The sequence below is a fragment of the Diorhabda sublineata genome, chromosome 7 (assembly GCF_026230105.1).
Source record: "Diorhabda sublineata isolate icDioSubl1.1 chromosome 7, icDioSubl1.1, whole genome shotgun sequence".
In the NCBI taxonomy this organism is placed as follows: domain Eukaryota; kingdom Metazoa; phylum Arthropoda; class Insecta; order Coleoptera; family Chrysomelidae; genus Diorhabda; species Diorhabda sublineata.
In genome coordinates, this window is record NC_079480.1 from 12,921,180 (window position 1) to 12,938,238 (window position 17,059).

At 33.1% G+C, this 17,059-nt stretch overlaps 1 protein-coding gene across 1 annotated transcript in view; it reads left to right on the forward strand.

Annotated features, from left to right (window-relative positions):
- Window positions 1–11,180, forward strand: part of LOC130446817 (POU domain, class 6, transcription factor 2) — a 166,182-nt gene extending 155,002 nt beyond the window's left edge. The window contains exons 9-12 of the mRNA XM_056783292.1: window positions 2,047–2,103; window positions 2,516–2,599; window positions 4,811–4,947; window positions 9,740–11,180. Of these exons, the coding sequence (XP_056639270.1) occupies window positions 2,047–2,103; window positions 2,516–2,599; window positions 4,811–4,947; window positions 9,740–9,864 (403 nt within the window). The 3' untranslated portion in view covers window positions 9,865–11,180. The remainder of the gene's footprint in view (window positions 1–2,046; window positions 2,104–2,515; window positions 2,600–4,810; window positions 4,948–9,739) is intronic.
- Window positions 11,181–17,059: the final 5,879 nt, after the last annotated feature.

The following is a 17,059-nucleotide window of genomic DNA, read 5'->3' on the forward strand; positions in this document are numbered from 1 at the left end:
TTCCTGGAAGGGCAAAAGGAATAATGAGAAGAAGATAATAACCCAAATGTTATACTTTTTTCATTAGAACTCTTAGTAGATCATTAAGTCTTTTTTCTCACAATTTGGTTTCGTCAAAAAATTCAAACGATTTAAAAATTTGATAGAATATCAACAATCTTTGTTATAATATTGAATATAAATTATTTATGCCCACATTTTATTTGATGTATTACGTTCCATAAATGAAGCAACTGTAGGTGATCTAGTGCTTTAAATCTACCTCACAGGCGTGCATTAAACATTTTCTATCGCTACCATGCTTTCGTCTGTTTGACAATCGATTAACTTGTTTTCTGGAAAATCTAGACGGGCTCGGTGGACTGGGGTCTAGTAATTGTTCTTTATGGCTCAAAATTAGCCGCCTTAATTCTTCTTCTCACTGTACAGCCATTCCACACATACATACATCGTTTCTCTGAGGGCTTCTCTTTTTCTCAGCGATATGGTGACAATGAAGAGATCATTTCTCTCTAATGTACAACTTTTTCTTTCGGAATCGCGTCTTTAATGAAAGTTGCTAGACTTTTGGTAACGATGATGAATTCTAGAATCAGCAGATTGAGTTATAATCAGCGCTCTAGCCACTTCTCGCTGATTCTGCACTTGTCGCAATAGGGTGACCTCATGAGCGCCTTTATCACTTTTGTGTCTATTTTTAGGTAGAATTCTTGTTTTGGGGAACGGAGACATGTAACTGTTGACGTGTGATAGCTATCTGATAGTGCTGGGTCAGATAGATAACCTTTGCTGATGCCATTAGCTTTAAGATTATTTATTGCCATTCATTTGCGATTGCATGGGTGTCGTAGAGCACGAATGTGTTTTTAAATTGAAATCTGAACGTTAAATTTATTTTAACAAGATATAATTTGTGGGAACACTTGATCAAAACTAATACGCTATGTTATATCTAACCATAAACTAACCATACTTCAAGCTTCTCTCTACGGTTCAAGTGCTCGTTCCCTACTTTCATGTACAAAAGCAATTTTGTTAAATATATGGTATGAAGAGATTTTCCACGTATTCACTAACCAAATTTTCAATAATAATTAATATAGCAACCAATTTATTTAACAATAAATCTTATCAGCTTTTAAAATTTTATACAACTGACTAAGTTATTTCAATCACTCTAACGGATTAATAACTGCCCTCAACAAACAGGCGTTTAATGTGCATATAATGAATCAATTTACTATAGATATATGTTATAGTTCTTTCAGTATCAATTGCAGATTATAAAAACCCTTGCCAACAATTTTGTTTCATCTACCACAGGCGTAGATAACTCATTTTATAAATTTATTATTTTTATAAACTCACTATTATATTATAAAACGTGAATAGACGAGTGAAATGTATCTGCCTGTAAAGGAGTTTGGTTTAAACAAGACACCAGACATGAACTGAGCCCTTTTTGTACCCCATTCGTTATTTTTTTCTGGAAAACGAAATTTCAAAGCAAAAAGTATAAAGTGAAATAAATTCTTTGCAAATAAAACAATAGAAAAAGACAATTAAATTCCAAAGTATCTTTATAAATAATAATGGTAGCCAGAATCGTCTAAATTAGAGTCAATTTTTGATTGAATTATGAAGGGTGATACCACATACTCATCTTCTTCTTTGATAACATTTTCAACACAGTTTTTCCAAAGTTCTTGCGTATTTATGAAATATTGATTGTTCCTGGCATAACTGTCTTTGCAATTGATATTGTAAGAACTATATTCATGAATAAACTACGCAGCTATTGTCCAATATATGTACGATTTTTGGGCTGTTCCGTCATCGACAAGAACAAAATTCAACAACCGAAAACTGAAGAGAAGAAAAATCGTACATATAATGTGATATTTAATCGAAAACCGTTTGAGTACCGTAGTTTTCGAATAAACTGAAGTTTATGATAATTGCCGTTTGAGACATTGAATCGCCTCTAAATATTGGCGTTGTACATCAAATTTTGACACGTAAGTAACGTTTATGGTTTGTTCCCAGTGCCCTGGCTTCTCAGATGTTTGCCGCCGCGCAACTATCATCGCAACAGCAAGCAATGTATGTTTTTATTACTTACTTTTTTTTAACTTAGATAGTTATACATGCCTCAAAATTGCAACCAAATTCACCAAAGTTTATAAGAAATTATTTATTAGTAATCTTTGGGACAAACTGTTATCGATTATATTAATTAAAGATACGTTTTTGTCATTTTTATATTAATTTTTATAAAAATTATGAATGTTATTAATTTTAGAGATGGCTTAAACTTTTTTGGTATTGGTTGCATTGGTTTATTAACTTTATATTTAGAATAATAATAATTTATTGGAAAATTGGCCAGGGCACTGGCATCTACAATTTTTCAAACTGTGTTAACTTTTCTTATTAGTATGCTAGTGTCCTGTGCCGATAATAAAATTCTACCCTCGAAAACGATGTTTAACATTTTTATTTTGTTTTTATTTAGGTTTGAAAAGTTAGATATTACCCCCAAGAGTGCTCAAAAAATAAAACCTGTTCTGGAGAGGTGGATGAAAGAAGCTGAAGATAGGTTAGTATTTTTAGATTTTTTATAGTTTATACATTCGAATCAAGCATTTTGCGAAATCATTAAAATTAAAAAGCTAAAAAATAATTGAAAACATTTCTTTTTTGGGTAATTTTATACTTTCGGCTCTAGAAAATCAAAAAATCATCCGATTTAAATGATTTTTTTTTAATTATTGTTTTTATAGCATTTACGGATTTACGAAAAAATTATGGGAATAAAAAAAATGAAAATTGATTGATTTCGGGCCTTTAAATGTTCATGAAAATGCACTCATTCACGTATAATAGTTGATAACTTTTTGCCAAATAATTTCATTTTTTTATTCCCATATTTTTTTCATGAATCTACCGTAAAAACGAAGATTAAAAAAAATTAGACAACGTACTTAATACACTGTTTACATTACCACTGCACTGCAGTCACTATTATACTGTCTGACGTGCTTTTCAATAACCAAGTCACCCTAAACTGGAGATAAACAGTGCACTTTTTGATAGTAAACAGTTAACCTCCAGTCTCTGAAGACGTCAGTTATCGAAACGCGCGTCAAACAGTGTAATCGTGAGTATTGGTGTAATGGTAGTATGAACAGTAGAAGCAAATACATGTAAAACAATCGAGAAACTCTTAAACAACTTTAATCAAATTTGGTCAAGTAAAATTACAGGAGAAACATAAGCTGACCAGGAGTTTGAGTCCCCCATAATCTGTCCGAATAGAATGAAGCCAAATGATCCATAATATACAACGTATAGCTTTGGAAACACCATACGGAACAGTTTTGTTGATCACTTGATCAATGGAGACGTCCTATATGATAATCCAAAACGGAAAATGAAGTGGCTATCTCTAAATTTGTCACTGCGAATCCGAGCTTCCAATCTGTTCTGGCTTCGCAGTACTTCGTGGTGATATATTTGGAAAGAGCAACTTCCTTTTGCATTTAGCATTATCATATTAGCGCTTTTATGTTGAAATCAAAAGTGTTGGGATGAAGCTTTGCGCGAAACTTTTAAGTAGAGGACAAAGATTAGACCGGACGATGATTCACAACCACCAATTGAGACAATTTGACTACAATTAGGGAATTGTTGAATTCAAGCGGACATTTAAGTGTACTTTTAATGTAGACTCAACTTTATGATATCGTCACGACACACATCGATATGTGGTAGGTGTGTGCTAAGATTATATCAGAATTACTGACATCATTATAGGTGGACTGGTTAATTTCAAGTTTGTAGAACCTGGTACAACTATTAACTCTAATGTCCATCCAACTAGATAAATGTTTCCGCTATGCAAAGTAATTACCCTTTTTCTTGTGGTAAAAGTAACTCTATATGTAAAAGAATGTTAAATTTTAAATCTCTCTTGACCATTGATGAAGCGACAAAAGCCCAGGCGCATTTCGTGATGATCTTTAATTGTTTACACCCTTACAAAACGATGCCTTCTAAGTTGACTGATATCGATTATTTTAGTGTAAGAAATATCTATGTGAAGACCTCTCATAGAAACATTGTATATATGTTTGAAAAAAATTGTTTTATCCTTCATTATTCGTAAAAAAAGATATTTTAATATATATTCTCCAAAAAAATTGATGCAACATAGATTTTTCGATTTAAATATTTAAATAACTTATTGTAAATACCTCGATTGCAAATATATGAAATATAACAGTTTCCTGGAAAATTTTGATTTCTACAATTTGATTTTAAGACTATTTATTATATCTTTCTTTATATTGACACAAAATAGACGTAAAGATTACGAAGCAAAAATGATAATGGAAAGGTCATACATTACAGAAACGAACAACAAACATAACCTCACAAGTATTAAATTATAATACAATAGGCAATAGATAAAAACGCAGACCTGTACGAACAAGGAGGAAACTATCAAGGAAGAACTGCATCAGAAATAACAGAAAGAAAAAAAAAGCCATTTTTAACAAGATTGGACGTAACCCACAAAACGTTCATCATTTTACAACATATGCCCAAACACCCACAAGTGCCCTTTGCTCAACTGGGACGTATATGATGATAATGATATCTTTAATGTTTTAGAAGACTTAACAATTTATTTAATTTTGGTCTTTTGGATGTGAGCTCTATTCGCCGATTCATCCACTCCTTTATGTGCTCATACGATAAAGTAAAGTTGATATTTATGATATTTCACTTTTTTTATTTGTTAAAGGTACAAAAGTGGTCAAAACCATTTGACAGATTTCATTGGTATAGAACCATCGAAAAAACGGAAAAGAAGAACTTCCTTCACCCCTCAAGCCTTAGAATTACTTAACGCCCATTTCGAAAGAAACACACACCCTTCAGGTAAGAATTTTATAATACAAGGGTGATTTTATTATTATGTTCCAAATATTATTCATCAAAATTTCACATAAATCTCACAAATAGATCAATGTTCTTATAAAAAAAATTTCAGTTTGTTGATAGTATTTCCAAATATTTTTGACTATAACTTTTGGATTGATTTTGGACAGTTTTAACCATGGTTTTTGTTTTAGGTGCACACCTAGTGTGACAGCCTAAAAAAAAGCAATTTTTGGAAATTAAAAAAAAAACTAGTGAATCCATCGTTTTAAAAGTTTGAGAGTATATTTATACATGTTTTGAGAATACACAGTAAAATTTGTGGAATAAAATATTAAATACTTTTGAATCTCCGGTGGCACCAAAAAAAAATGTCTTCCACTGCTGGAGTGATTACAGCCTACTCCGTCGATAAAATCTAACAAAAAAATTCTCGTTAAACTAAAACATATCGTCTGTACGATGACCCTCGAGCGAACAAAAAAATTAAAAATTGACAAAATGGCGGCATGTTAAAAAAAGTTAAATTTTATCGAAAATCTTGGTCGTTTTGACCTGCCAAAAATTCTATTTTTGATCAGATCAAAAAACTGAAGGGTCATCGTATAGAGAACTATATAGATAAGATGCAAAAAAAATTTATAGTGATGGGATCATTTGTCTCCGAGTAATCAGTCCAGCAAATTCGAAAAATGCTGTTTCGAGAAAAACGCGTGTAAAGATAAATGTATGTCCCGTAACCAATGCAACTATCTAACTGCCGAGCGGCTACTCTTTTAAATGGCTGTAACTCAAAAACTATCTAAGATATCGATTTAAAATTTTAGTATGTTATTTTTAAAGGTATAAACTATTGAAATATGAAAAAAAATCGGATTTTTTGAAAATTTCACACTAGGTGTGAACAGATGAAATTTAAACAAAAAATATAATAACCTAGGAGCTCAAGAAATTAAATAAGGTTGTATGATGGTTGTCTGACATAAAGAAATTTTCGTCCCGGCCATCATGACGTTTAAAAATGTGTACTTCTCACAGGAAGTGAATATTTAACTTTCTTCCTGCTATAATACGTACTTTCAACCGAATTTACGAAGAAAAATTCCCCTTAAATGACTGTCTATTGTTGATTCTCATGATCAGCGTAATTGATAGGTAACTCAGGTTTGCAATTTTCATACATTTCCGCATTTCAACATAAAAATAGTTTATTAGTATTAAACTTTAGAGCTACATTGGTAACTGCTCAACAATAATCAAAAATCTTAGAAGAATTAACACATAAAAAAGGAATGATGTTGTTGATTATGTTTTAAATTTGAAATTTTCTTCCAAAATTCCTAAAATAGAGCCCAACGTTCGGAAAGACTAATCAAAATCTATTTCTGGGTCAGAATCCGTAATCATTTGATAGATGCTCTAGCTCAACGTGGATATAACCTCTTTAAGGTCTGGAATGATGGTATAGACTCTTCGAATACTGTATCTAATTTATCTTTAATTTGCTCAGACGTATTCGTTTTCCAAAACAACTTTTTCCATTTTTAGAAAAACCCTCACAACTATTCAATTATACAAGGGTTACTATTTATGTTTTGAGATATGGCAACACTGCTGTGAATATGTCAAATCTGACTTTGCCAAAATCTTGGTGGCTCCTCATTTTTTGACCGTGTTTCGCTGGTTTTCCTAATTCAATCGTGGTCGCGCTTCGCTACAGAATGAATCTCATGATGGTTGTCCAAAATCGGCTGTTGTGCCAAAAAGCATAGATATTCTGCGTGCAACATCGTCGTGTGTTATACCGTGAGATTAATGTGTACTTGTGCATTAATTCCACTCGCATACATTCAATATTGCATGAAGATTTGGCTGCCAAAGAGATGGATACCACATAATTTGACAATTGCTCAAAAAAAGCTCGTGTCGATTGGTGCATAGAAATACTGAAAAAATTCAATCGAGGTGCTTCAAAAGACATTTATAAGATCGACGATTGTGGCATGTTATGAACCAAAAAAAAGTTGTTCGCGCATGAAGCACTTCGAAGCAAACAGTCGTCTGTTTTTTTTTTCGAAAACATTAGGGAAACCAATGGCAGAAGACCAATGTCTCTCCACCTGAGTTAAAACATCAAATTGATGGGTTATTATTATTCCCGTAGGTGAAAAATAAATTGCGAAGTCAACGTTTATCTACATCTGAAGAAGCGATTGATGCGTTCAAATCACATATTCTCTTGTAGAAGAATATCTCGACGCATGCGCAAATATATTTCCCAGTTTGTATTGTTATATTCTGACATCTTCAGGTTGAGATCGAAAACTTATATCAAATGCTGATATTTTTAGGTTGAGGTCAGAAACTTTTCAGACAACCCTCGTTTAAGTATTTTATATAATATTTTTCACAATAAATTATCCATTGAAACTAAAACATGCTTATTTTCTTTATTATGAATCCTGTCTCGGAAGGGGCGGATCAAAGATTTACATTTGAGTCGGGTACCACCGGGGGTCGGGTGTAAAGAATATTCACGAGGTTAAGGGGAGTTCAGGGGTTCTCCTCCAGATATTTTTATGCAAGAACACTTTTTTAACCTTATTTCAGTGAAAGTTTTAGTAATTAGTTGAACATTTCGTGTTCAAAACTTGTTCAGTCTAATAAATTATTTGATAGCCACAGAATTCTATACCTTCGAGGTAGTATTTATGATCCTTAAGATTCCGTATGATTTTTTCGTTCGCGAATAGTTACGTGACAAGGCGAGAGATTTTTACGCATCCATAGGCATGCGGAAAGTTCCGGAAAGGTGGAGAAAGTATGTAGACTGTTACGGTGAATATCTAGAAAAATTGTACAAAATTTCAGCTCTTTTACTTTATAATAAAATTCCGATTGATATTTGAACCACTCTCGTATATATTCCAGATTTGATAAAAATTATTTTTGTCAGATATGTCCTCTTCAATTATCTTATATATCAAAAAAATTGATGATTTCCATTCCGAGTCCGTTCAGGCGTTCTACCCAACCGATTTGCTTAATTTTTTTTTTTTCAATGAAAGGTATTGATGCACAGATCAGCCATCAACCATCGGATTTCATCTAATTTTCACCATTCTCAAGTTATACTCAAATGAGATTTCCCCCTGTACATTAATTATGGGAGTTTTTCACATACACACGTTCTATCCTCAATATCTCAGGTTCTATTCAAGATAGAGACTTCGTTTTGGTTTAAGAGCACTCGCTGAAACACCTTCTTTCTTCTGAGTTTTTGAACACTTAAATCGGTTGAGTTGGAGAGGAGCTAGGCGCGGACATTCAATGTGGAGTTATAGATTTTTGTAGGTTTTTAGCAATTTTTCTACATTCTTTTCTATTATAATGATTGCTGATATTTATTTAATGGATTCGATGCGAGCGAAGCCGCGGGTAAAAGCTAGTACAATTTGATTCTATTCAGTTCAATTTATTAATTATAAGGTTTGCTTTCGCTTTTTACTGATTGAGAGCGTTGCTTTATTTTTTGAATAAATTATGTTAGTGCTGTACTTCGCCGTTTGTCATGTCATGTCATATGATACTAGTTACATTGACGTAACTTTAGAAGCAAGTAGTGCATGATTTTTATCAAAGGTATTAGTTATGGGTTATTTTAAAAGCAGTGCAGAAACGAACATTTCCGGCATATTTTACTATTTTATTTTCGTATAGGAAAGAAAGCTGCAGTGGCTCACATATAAATAGTTATGGTAAGTTTATGGTGCTGACTGCTTAACAGAAAGGACATGTCATAATTGGTATAAAAAATTCCGTTCTGGAGATTTTTCCCTCAAAGATGAGCAACGTTCTGGTCAGACTAAAGTTGATGATTATCAAATCAAAGTCATAATTGTAGAGGATCATTATAAAACTGTTCGAAAAGTTGCGAAAAGGCTACGTGTATCGCAAAAACAACAATTGAGTAAAATGTCTTGGGCTAATTAAGAACATTGATATTTGGGTACTTCACGAATTGAAGGATATTCGAAAACAGTGTGAAATAGTATGCACCAGCACAAACCACATCAAAAGCTGAAAAACAACAAAAAAAAGCTCATACTATCAGTTTGGTAGGTTTACAAAGGTTTTGTGTCTTTTGGGCTGCTTCCAAAGAACCAAACGATCAATTCTTATGTTTACTGTCGACAATTAATGAAACTGGATGAAGTAATCAAAGAAAAACGGCCAGAATTGTCCAATATGAAAGGTTTAGTTTTTCCATTTAAATCGAAGTTAGCAGAATTAATTGAATGGTTCCACTTTCACAAATGACGATGACCTTCTATCGCACCTGTTTCAGTGTGTTGCTGATAAGGACCAGAAATTTTATGAGCGCAGAATCATGAAGCTGGAAGAAATATGGCAAAAGGTCATTGAGCAAAATGGAAAATATATAATTGATTAAAAATTATTATTTGTTAAAAAAAATTTATTTTATACTACAAAACTGAAATTACTTTGTCACCAATATATCTAGTGTATTTTTGCCTCCCCTCGATCCGTCACTCTCATTCCAAAGGTGCACTTTCTCTGTGACTTTATATTTTTTAACAACCCCAGTGTAACCAAAAAATGATAATCTACAATATGATTGTTAATATTACGCAATATTGCATACATATTACATACAATTGACCTTGATCTATCAAGGTTTCAATTAGAATTAATCATGAATATATTCCAAGAAAATTATTTGTTATAATAATATAATTTATTGTTAATGTATCTTTTTTTATATTTACAGGTACTGAGATAACAGGGCTGGCACATCAATTGGGGTACGAAAGGGAAGTTATACGAATATGGTTTTGTAACAAACGACAAGCCCTGAAAAACACCGTTAGAATGATGTCGAAAGGCATGGTTTGAATCTGTGATTATTTTCACCATTAAAAAAATCGTGTAAATAGACTTTTCCAACAAATTATGTACAAATGTAAATATGTTTATTGAAAATTATTTAAAAACAGGGATCGTAAATAAGATGTAAATTTTGGTATTTAATTATAATTTATTTAATATCAAATTGAATGTATATATATGAAATGAGTGAAAATGAGACGAAAGAAACATCACTCAATAAGTCGTGTAACTAAGAAAAACAAATTTTTTTGCCAAAAATCGATTTAATTCATCAATGTAATCTCCTTCAATAGTAATACAATAATCTCGAAGTCATGCTTGTAGAAGGATTTGTCTTTTGCATCAAAATGGGATTCAGTTCCAGCAATTGCTTCTTCATTTGAGCTGAATTTCTTACCGTCGAGCATTTTTTTGAGATCAGCGAATATCCAGTACTCGCTGGGGGCCCGACCTGGACTATAAGGTGGATAAGGAATCAATTCGAAGTGTAATTCGTTCAATTTAAATATCGTTACCATCGACTTGTCAATCAGTGCATTATCTTGGTGAAACAGTGGTTTTTTTCTTCGACATATGAGGCCATTTTTCTTGATTTTTGCATTGAAATTCAACAATTCTATGTAGTATTTTTCACTATTGATTTTTTCTCACTTTTGGAGATAGTCTATGAACAATATTCCATGTTCATCCCAAAATACTGAAGCCACAACTTCCAAGCTGACTGTTGTGCCTTTGGACGCTTCGAACGTGGTTCACCGGCTGCAGTCCACACAAATTATGATCGATTTAATTCTGAAGTAGAGGAATGGATCCATGTTTCATTCATTGTCACATATCTACGCAAAAAATCAGATTTACTACGTATAAACAGGGCCGAACACTGCTCCGAATGATTAACACGTTGTTGTTTTTGATCGACTGTGGGTAAATGCTTCATCCACTTAGAAAAAAGCTTTCTCAAGGTTAAATGTTCAACACAACACACTGCCTCAAGTAAGCCTCACGTATTTTCAATTGGATATAACCAATTTTTGAACTTTTTCATGTTTTCTGGAGTAACCACCTCAATTGGACGACCATGTTCACCATCATCGGTGTCTGTACGACCACGTTTAAATTCAGCAAACCAATGACAAATTGAATTATTTTGTACGTTATTTCAGGTAATTGTACAATGAAGTACACGAAAATATGTTATTTCACATTTTTATAGAGAAATCATTTTGTAAAACCAACTTTATAGTCAGATATGTACATAGCGGTCAAAAGTTTTTGTTCACCCCATCCATTCATTAAATTTCAAAATAATACACTTCAACAAATTTCTTTTTTTTTTCATACTGTACTGTAAAGTCGACTATACAATACTAATTTGAGTCCGGAAAATATACTTTATGGTATCCTTGTACTTTACAGCACTCTTAAATTCTCCCAATCCCATTTAAAATAATAAGAAATAAAAAATGAATTAACATCAATAACTAAACTTTTATTCTAATGTTATAATATTAACAGTAATAGTGCAACTACTATTACCAGAAATATTTACTGGATGTACTTCTTTATTTTCAATAATGCTGGAAGAGGCGTGGTTTTGGTTTAACACTTGTACAAAAGTTTCACCATTTTTATCATTCTTGCTATTATCTTTTTGCTCTTCACGGATTCTTCCACATATATTTCAGCCCCTGATGATTTCTTCCATCCATCATGCCTTTTTAAAACATTGATCAGCCCCACCGTTGCCAACAGCGTTGACAAAGTCTTTCTGAAGCGATGTCCGATGTACTTAGAGACTTCACGATTAGAATAGTAATAATACAAAAAATATAAAATCTCAGCTGGTTCACATGACATGAGGAAAGTTATCTTGACAGTTGACAAATGCTTCATCGAAATAGAATCGAGTACGTTCCGATAATAGTATGGTGTTCCATTATTCAGAATCGTCAACATCTCCCTCATTCTTTTTGGTGCTTTTATTGTTCAAGCAGATCGCGACACCTTTGGAGTATCGGCATGTGATTTCGGGGCATCTGTTGGATCACTATCAAGATCAGGTAGGCGATTAATATAAAGCCGGAGTAACATTTATTTGAGAATTAAACTCCTCATTAGAATTTGTTGACAATTCAATTGGAAGTTAACTTTTGTCATTTAACAGTACTCAAGTCTGATTTAACAAAACAGTATGAACAAACGTTATTTGAGATTCGACTTGTACTAAATATTAGCAAAAACTTAAAATCTTAACTATTCTGCCATAGCTTTGTGATTTTTTTCTTCAGACAATCAACTTTGACTAAAGACTACTAGAATTACAGTACCGTACTTTTTTTGACTACACTATGACAAATCCGACTATGATTGAATTAACTTGGCGCGCGATACTAATTGACTCGTGACTATATTCTGTTATGTATTTAATAAAATAGAAAGGTTACTAAGCCTTTATAAAAGACGTCACAAATAGAAAAGTTATAATATAAAAAATATAAGAAACTAGAATCTCAGCTTGTTGACATTACATGAGGAAAATTATCTTGACAGTTGACAAGTGCCTGACCGAAATAGAATCGAGTACGTTCCGATAATAGTGTAGTGTTCCATTATTGAAAATCACAACAAAAGTAATTGTACCATTGTCGCCGAATTAAAAATACTTCTATGTACCGTGGAATACAACGTGAGAAATATGCATCACCAGGAGCTTTGACGATAGAAAACGTTCAGCAACCTCGAAAAATTTTGAAAATTGAACGCGTGAAGGGTAGAAGAAAGTTTTATGGAGAGATTAGTCAAAGTTTGAGGTCTGGTAGAAGAGTGTTTGTGCGCAGATCAAAGGATGAACGGATGTTAGATGCATGTGAAATACGGACTGTTAAACACGGAAGAGGCTCGGTGAGGGTTTGGAGATGTTTTGGAGGAAGGGCGACTGGAGAACTAATCAAAATTGAGGGAATTTTGAAGAGAACTAATAAGGAAAATGTAGTACGTTCTGGCCAGCACTTGATCCTTGATTCCTTGAAACTGAGGAAATAGTATTTGAAAGAATTGGAAAGAAAGAATATATTGAAAGTAATGATTTTTCCATCACACTCACTCAACCTCAACGCAAATGAGTTGTGGAACAAATTGGACAAGGAAGTCAGAAAGCTGTGTCCTACTTTCACTTCAAATCTTTGGAACATCCGGAAAACGAATGGAACCTAATAGATGAAGATTATTTGTCAAAATTGTCCACCGAAATAATAAAAGTAAGGATGAATGAAGAATTTAAATAGATAATAATTACAGACTGTAGTTTTATTATCACTTTATTCTTATCAATATATGTTGTTTAAAATATAAATATTAAAATCGATCGTATTGTTTTTATTCGTTGTGTATCACGTAAACTATAGGGTGAGCAAAAACTTTTGACCGGTAGTGTACCAAAACTGCAGCAAGTATTTAGTAAGAGTGATGATGGCAATTCCCACCAAGTTAGCATTCACAAAAGGAGTTTTTGCTGTTATGAATAGCTAAAGGGGGGGGGGGTGAAAAAAAATTTTTTTTCTGACCTGTAACAACAAATGTACTTTAAGGTGATAACCTTGACCGAGATTTATCTTCTATAAAATGAAGTTTTTTTGTGACTGAATATAATATTTATAAGTACTAACATTAAAAAACGCAACAAAAAAAATGTGTTACATACAATGGGCTCCATATGTATGGAATAAATTCATTTATCATGTACTATGTGAAAAACAACTAAAACAGTTCGAATTTTATTCTTAAATTGACAATTTATAGTATGAAAATATTATCCCCCTCTAGTAACCCCTATGAATTATAAGCACACTTTCTTATATTTTCACATGGAAAACAGTCTAAATACGAGTGGATAAATGTCAAACGGGTCTGTTCCTCCTTGCTTTGCGCATGCGCTGCGTCTCGGTGGGTACTTTTGAAATAGTATTTGTTCATTAGTAGAATATTATTATTATTAATGGATTAATTTCATGTCAATAAAATGTTCATTCAAACTGTAAAACATTTTCTTGTAATTGAAATTTACTCGAAAAATGTTCAAATTGAGCTTTGTTCTAATCTATTTTTTGCATATTATTTACTTTGATTTGGATATTAATTAACAATAACATCCTTCGATTACAAGAAACTTCAGAAAATTGGATTTGAATTAGTTGATTGGTGATTAGTTTTGTTTCATTAAAATGTTGATACCAAAAATTGATATTTGTTCAGAAAATTTTGTCGATAAAATTTGGATGCACTTTTGTTCTATTCACTATTTTTTTCTAAAATTACACATTGACAACATTCGCTTACAATAAATTGGATTTATATTCATTTGTTAGTTTTGGGATTATAATGTAAAATATTAAATAAAGAAATATGAGTATATTACTATTTTTTTATTTTAGATTGTATAAATTGTTAGAACAAATAACTTTTCCTTAACGTAACTATTTTTCCATACTATCATTGAAGTAGTATAGCCATTGTAAATTGTTAGAACAAATAACTTTTCCTTAACGTAACTATTTTTCCATACTATCATTAAAGTAGTATAGCCATTGATTAAAAATTTACATACAAAAATATTCGAATACTAAATATTTTCACATAACTCGACATTAACCAAGAAAATAGGTTTACATTTAGTAACATTTAACTCAGTACAATTAAATAATCCAGTCTTCAATTCCTCTTCATTCTTACTTTCCATAATAAATAATTCAGATTTCAGTTCTTCTTTATTATTACTCTCCATAATCTACTTTAAGGTTGTAAAAAATGATATTTTAGTCAAGTAATATGATACGTATATGTATATATTACATATTTTACTTCAATGATTCACCTATCAACACAAAATACATTTATACGTAAATATTAACGCAAATTGTTTGATGGTTTAGAAAGAAATCAACCGCGCATACGACGTTACGTTCCAGAGCATGCGTAAAGCGAGCAAGAAGGAACGGACCCGTTTGATATTTATCCAATCGTGTCTAAATGAATGTCTATAAGAGCTTTCAGCTTGTTATTTCTAATTCCAAGATTGATTTTTATTTTTGAAAATTTTGAAAAAGTATATTATGTATGTAAAGTGAAAAGTAAACTGGAGTTCATTATTTATCATTACTCACATGCATATATTTAATAGGCCTATATTAGTAGTTCCAGTAAGTCCAGGGTGTCCGCCGGGAAGGTATACTACTTTGTTTGTTTATAATTTTCAAACATATCATTAATTTCATCACGAATATTTTGTTGATACAGCGTTTCAGGTTTGTTTGCATAAACCTTGCTCTTCAGATATCCCGACAATAACCAGTTCGGAACAGTCAAATCAGGCCATCTTGGAGGTCAAACAACATCACCATTTCTTGAAATAATTTGTTATGGAAAGTAATACCATTGTAATACTGGCTGTATGCGATGTGGTACCGTCTTGTTAATACCACAAGTTAATCAAGCCAAAAACATGCAATCGTGGCGTTAAAAAGTTTTAAATCATATCACGATATCGCTCCCCATCGACAGTTTCCATTACGTCGTTTTCAGTTTCAAATAAGTAAGGTCCAATGATTTCTCCTGACCAAATTGCACTTTTAATGGATGCAAATGTGACTGATGAATCTTCTTCTTTTAATGCTTACCCATTAATGGATGTTCGCGACCACATTTTTCATGGCTTCTCTCGCGGTATGGATCAATGTCTGAATATCTTGCATATCCGTCCACTGCCTCACGTTCTGCAACCATGACTCTTGCCCTCGACTATCAGCTGAAGGAATTGGTATTTATGGCCTCGCTATATGGCCAAGATATGCAATCTTTCGTTTCTTCACGATGTTAAAGAGTTCACTTTGGCAGTCCATGGTATCTTCAGGATTCTACGATATACCCACATTTCGAATGGTTCTAATTTGTTGATGTTTTTTACCTTAAGGGTCCAACCTTCCATCCCGTAAAGAAGCACTGACCAAACGTAGCACCGCACAAGTCTCAGTCTAAGATCAAGATCAAAGTCGGTACATGTAAATACATTTTTAAATTTTATATACTTCGAGCTTGTTCAATTCGGCATTTTATTTCACCGTCCGACGACCATTCTTCATATAGTCCCAGAGCTGGCTACAAAAAACAGGGTCGATAAGGTGCGCGCCATTTCAGCTTGTAAACTGGCGGTTCCCACTTAATACATCACCGAACGCCACTTCTTAAGGTCAGCACAGGTCGGATATGAAAATGCCAGCCGGTTTTCCCGGACGAAAAAATTGGCTGAAAAACCTCATAACGGGCGCGCGTGAAACCTTTAGTAACGTGGGGTTCAAACCTCAAATAAGAGCGGTGTAATAGCGCAAGAAGTTTTGCAGGCCGGAAAACCCTCGTAAGAAGTGATCGAAAGTGTCGGAAAACTCATCTGAAAAACCTCATAATGGGCGCGCGCGAAACCTTTTGTAACGTGCAGTTTAAGCCTCAAATAAGAGCGGTGTGATAGCGCAAGAAGTTTTGCGGGCCGGAAAACCCCCGAAAAAAATTGAAGAAAATCGGCGTATATTTGAAATGAAAATTTTTCATATTCGGCTTAATGGAAAATTATTTTTGATGTCTCCATTCAAAATACCTGTTTGGCGCGCGATAAAAAATGATTATATTTCAGCGAGTTTTCATCGTATCTTGATGATTTTTTTTTAATTTCGGGTAGCTCAAACAGGTATTTTGAATGGAGACATCAAAAATAATTTTCCATTAAGCCGAATATGAAAAATTTTCATTTCAAATATACGCCGATTTTCTTCAATTTTTTTCGGGGGTTTTCCGGCCCGCAAAACTTCTTGCGCTATCATACCGCTCTTAGTTGAGACCCAAAAAACCTAATAAAAAAGTTTCGCGCGCGCCGGTTATGAGGTTTTTCAGATGAGTTTTCCGACACTTTCGATCACTTCTTACGAGGGTTTTCCGGCCTGCAAAACTTCTTGCGCTATTACACCGCTCTTATTTGAGGTTTGAACCCCACGTTACTAAAGGTTTCACGCGCGCCCGTTATGAGGTTTTTCAGCCAATTTTTTCGTCCGGGAAAACCGGCTGGCATTTTCATATCCGACCTGTGCTGACCTTAAGAAGTGGCGTTCGGTGATGTATTAAGTGGGAACCGCCAGTTTACAAGCTGAAATGGCGCGCA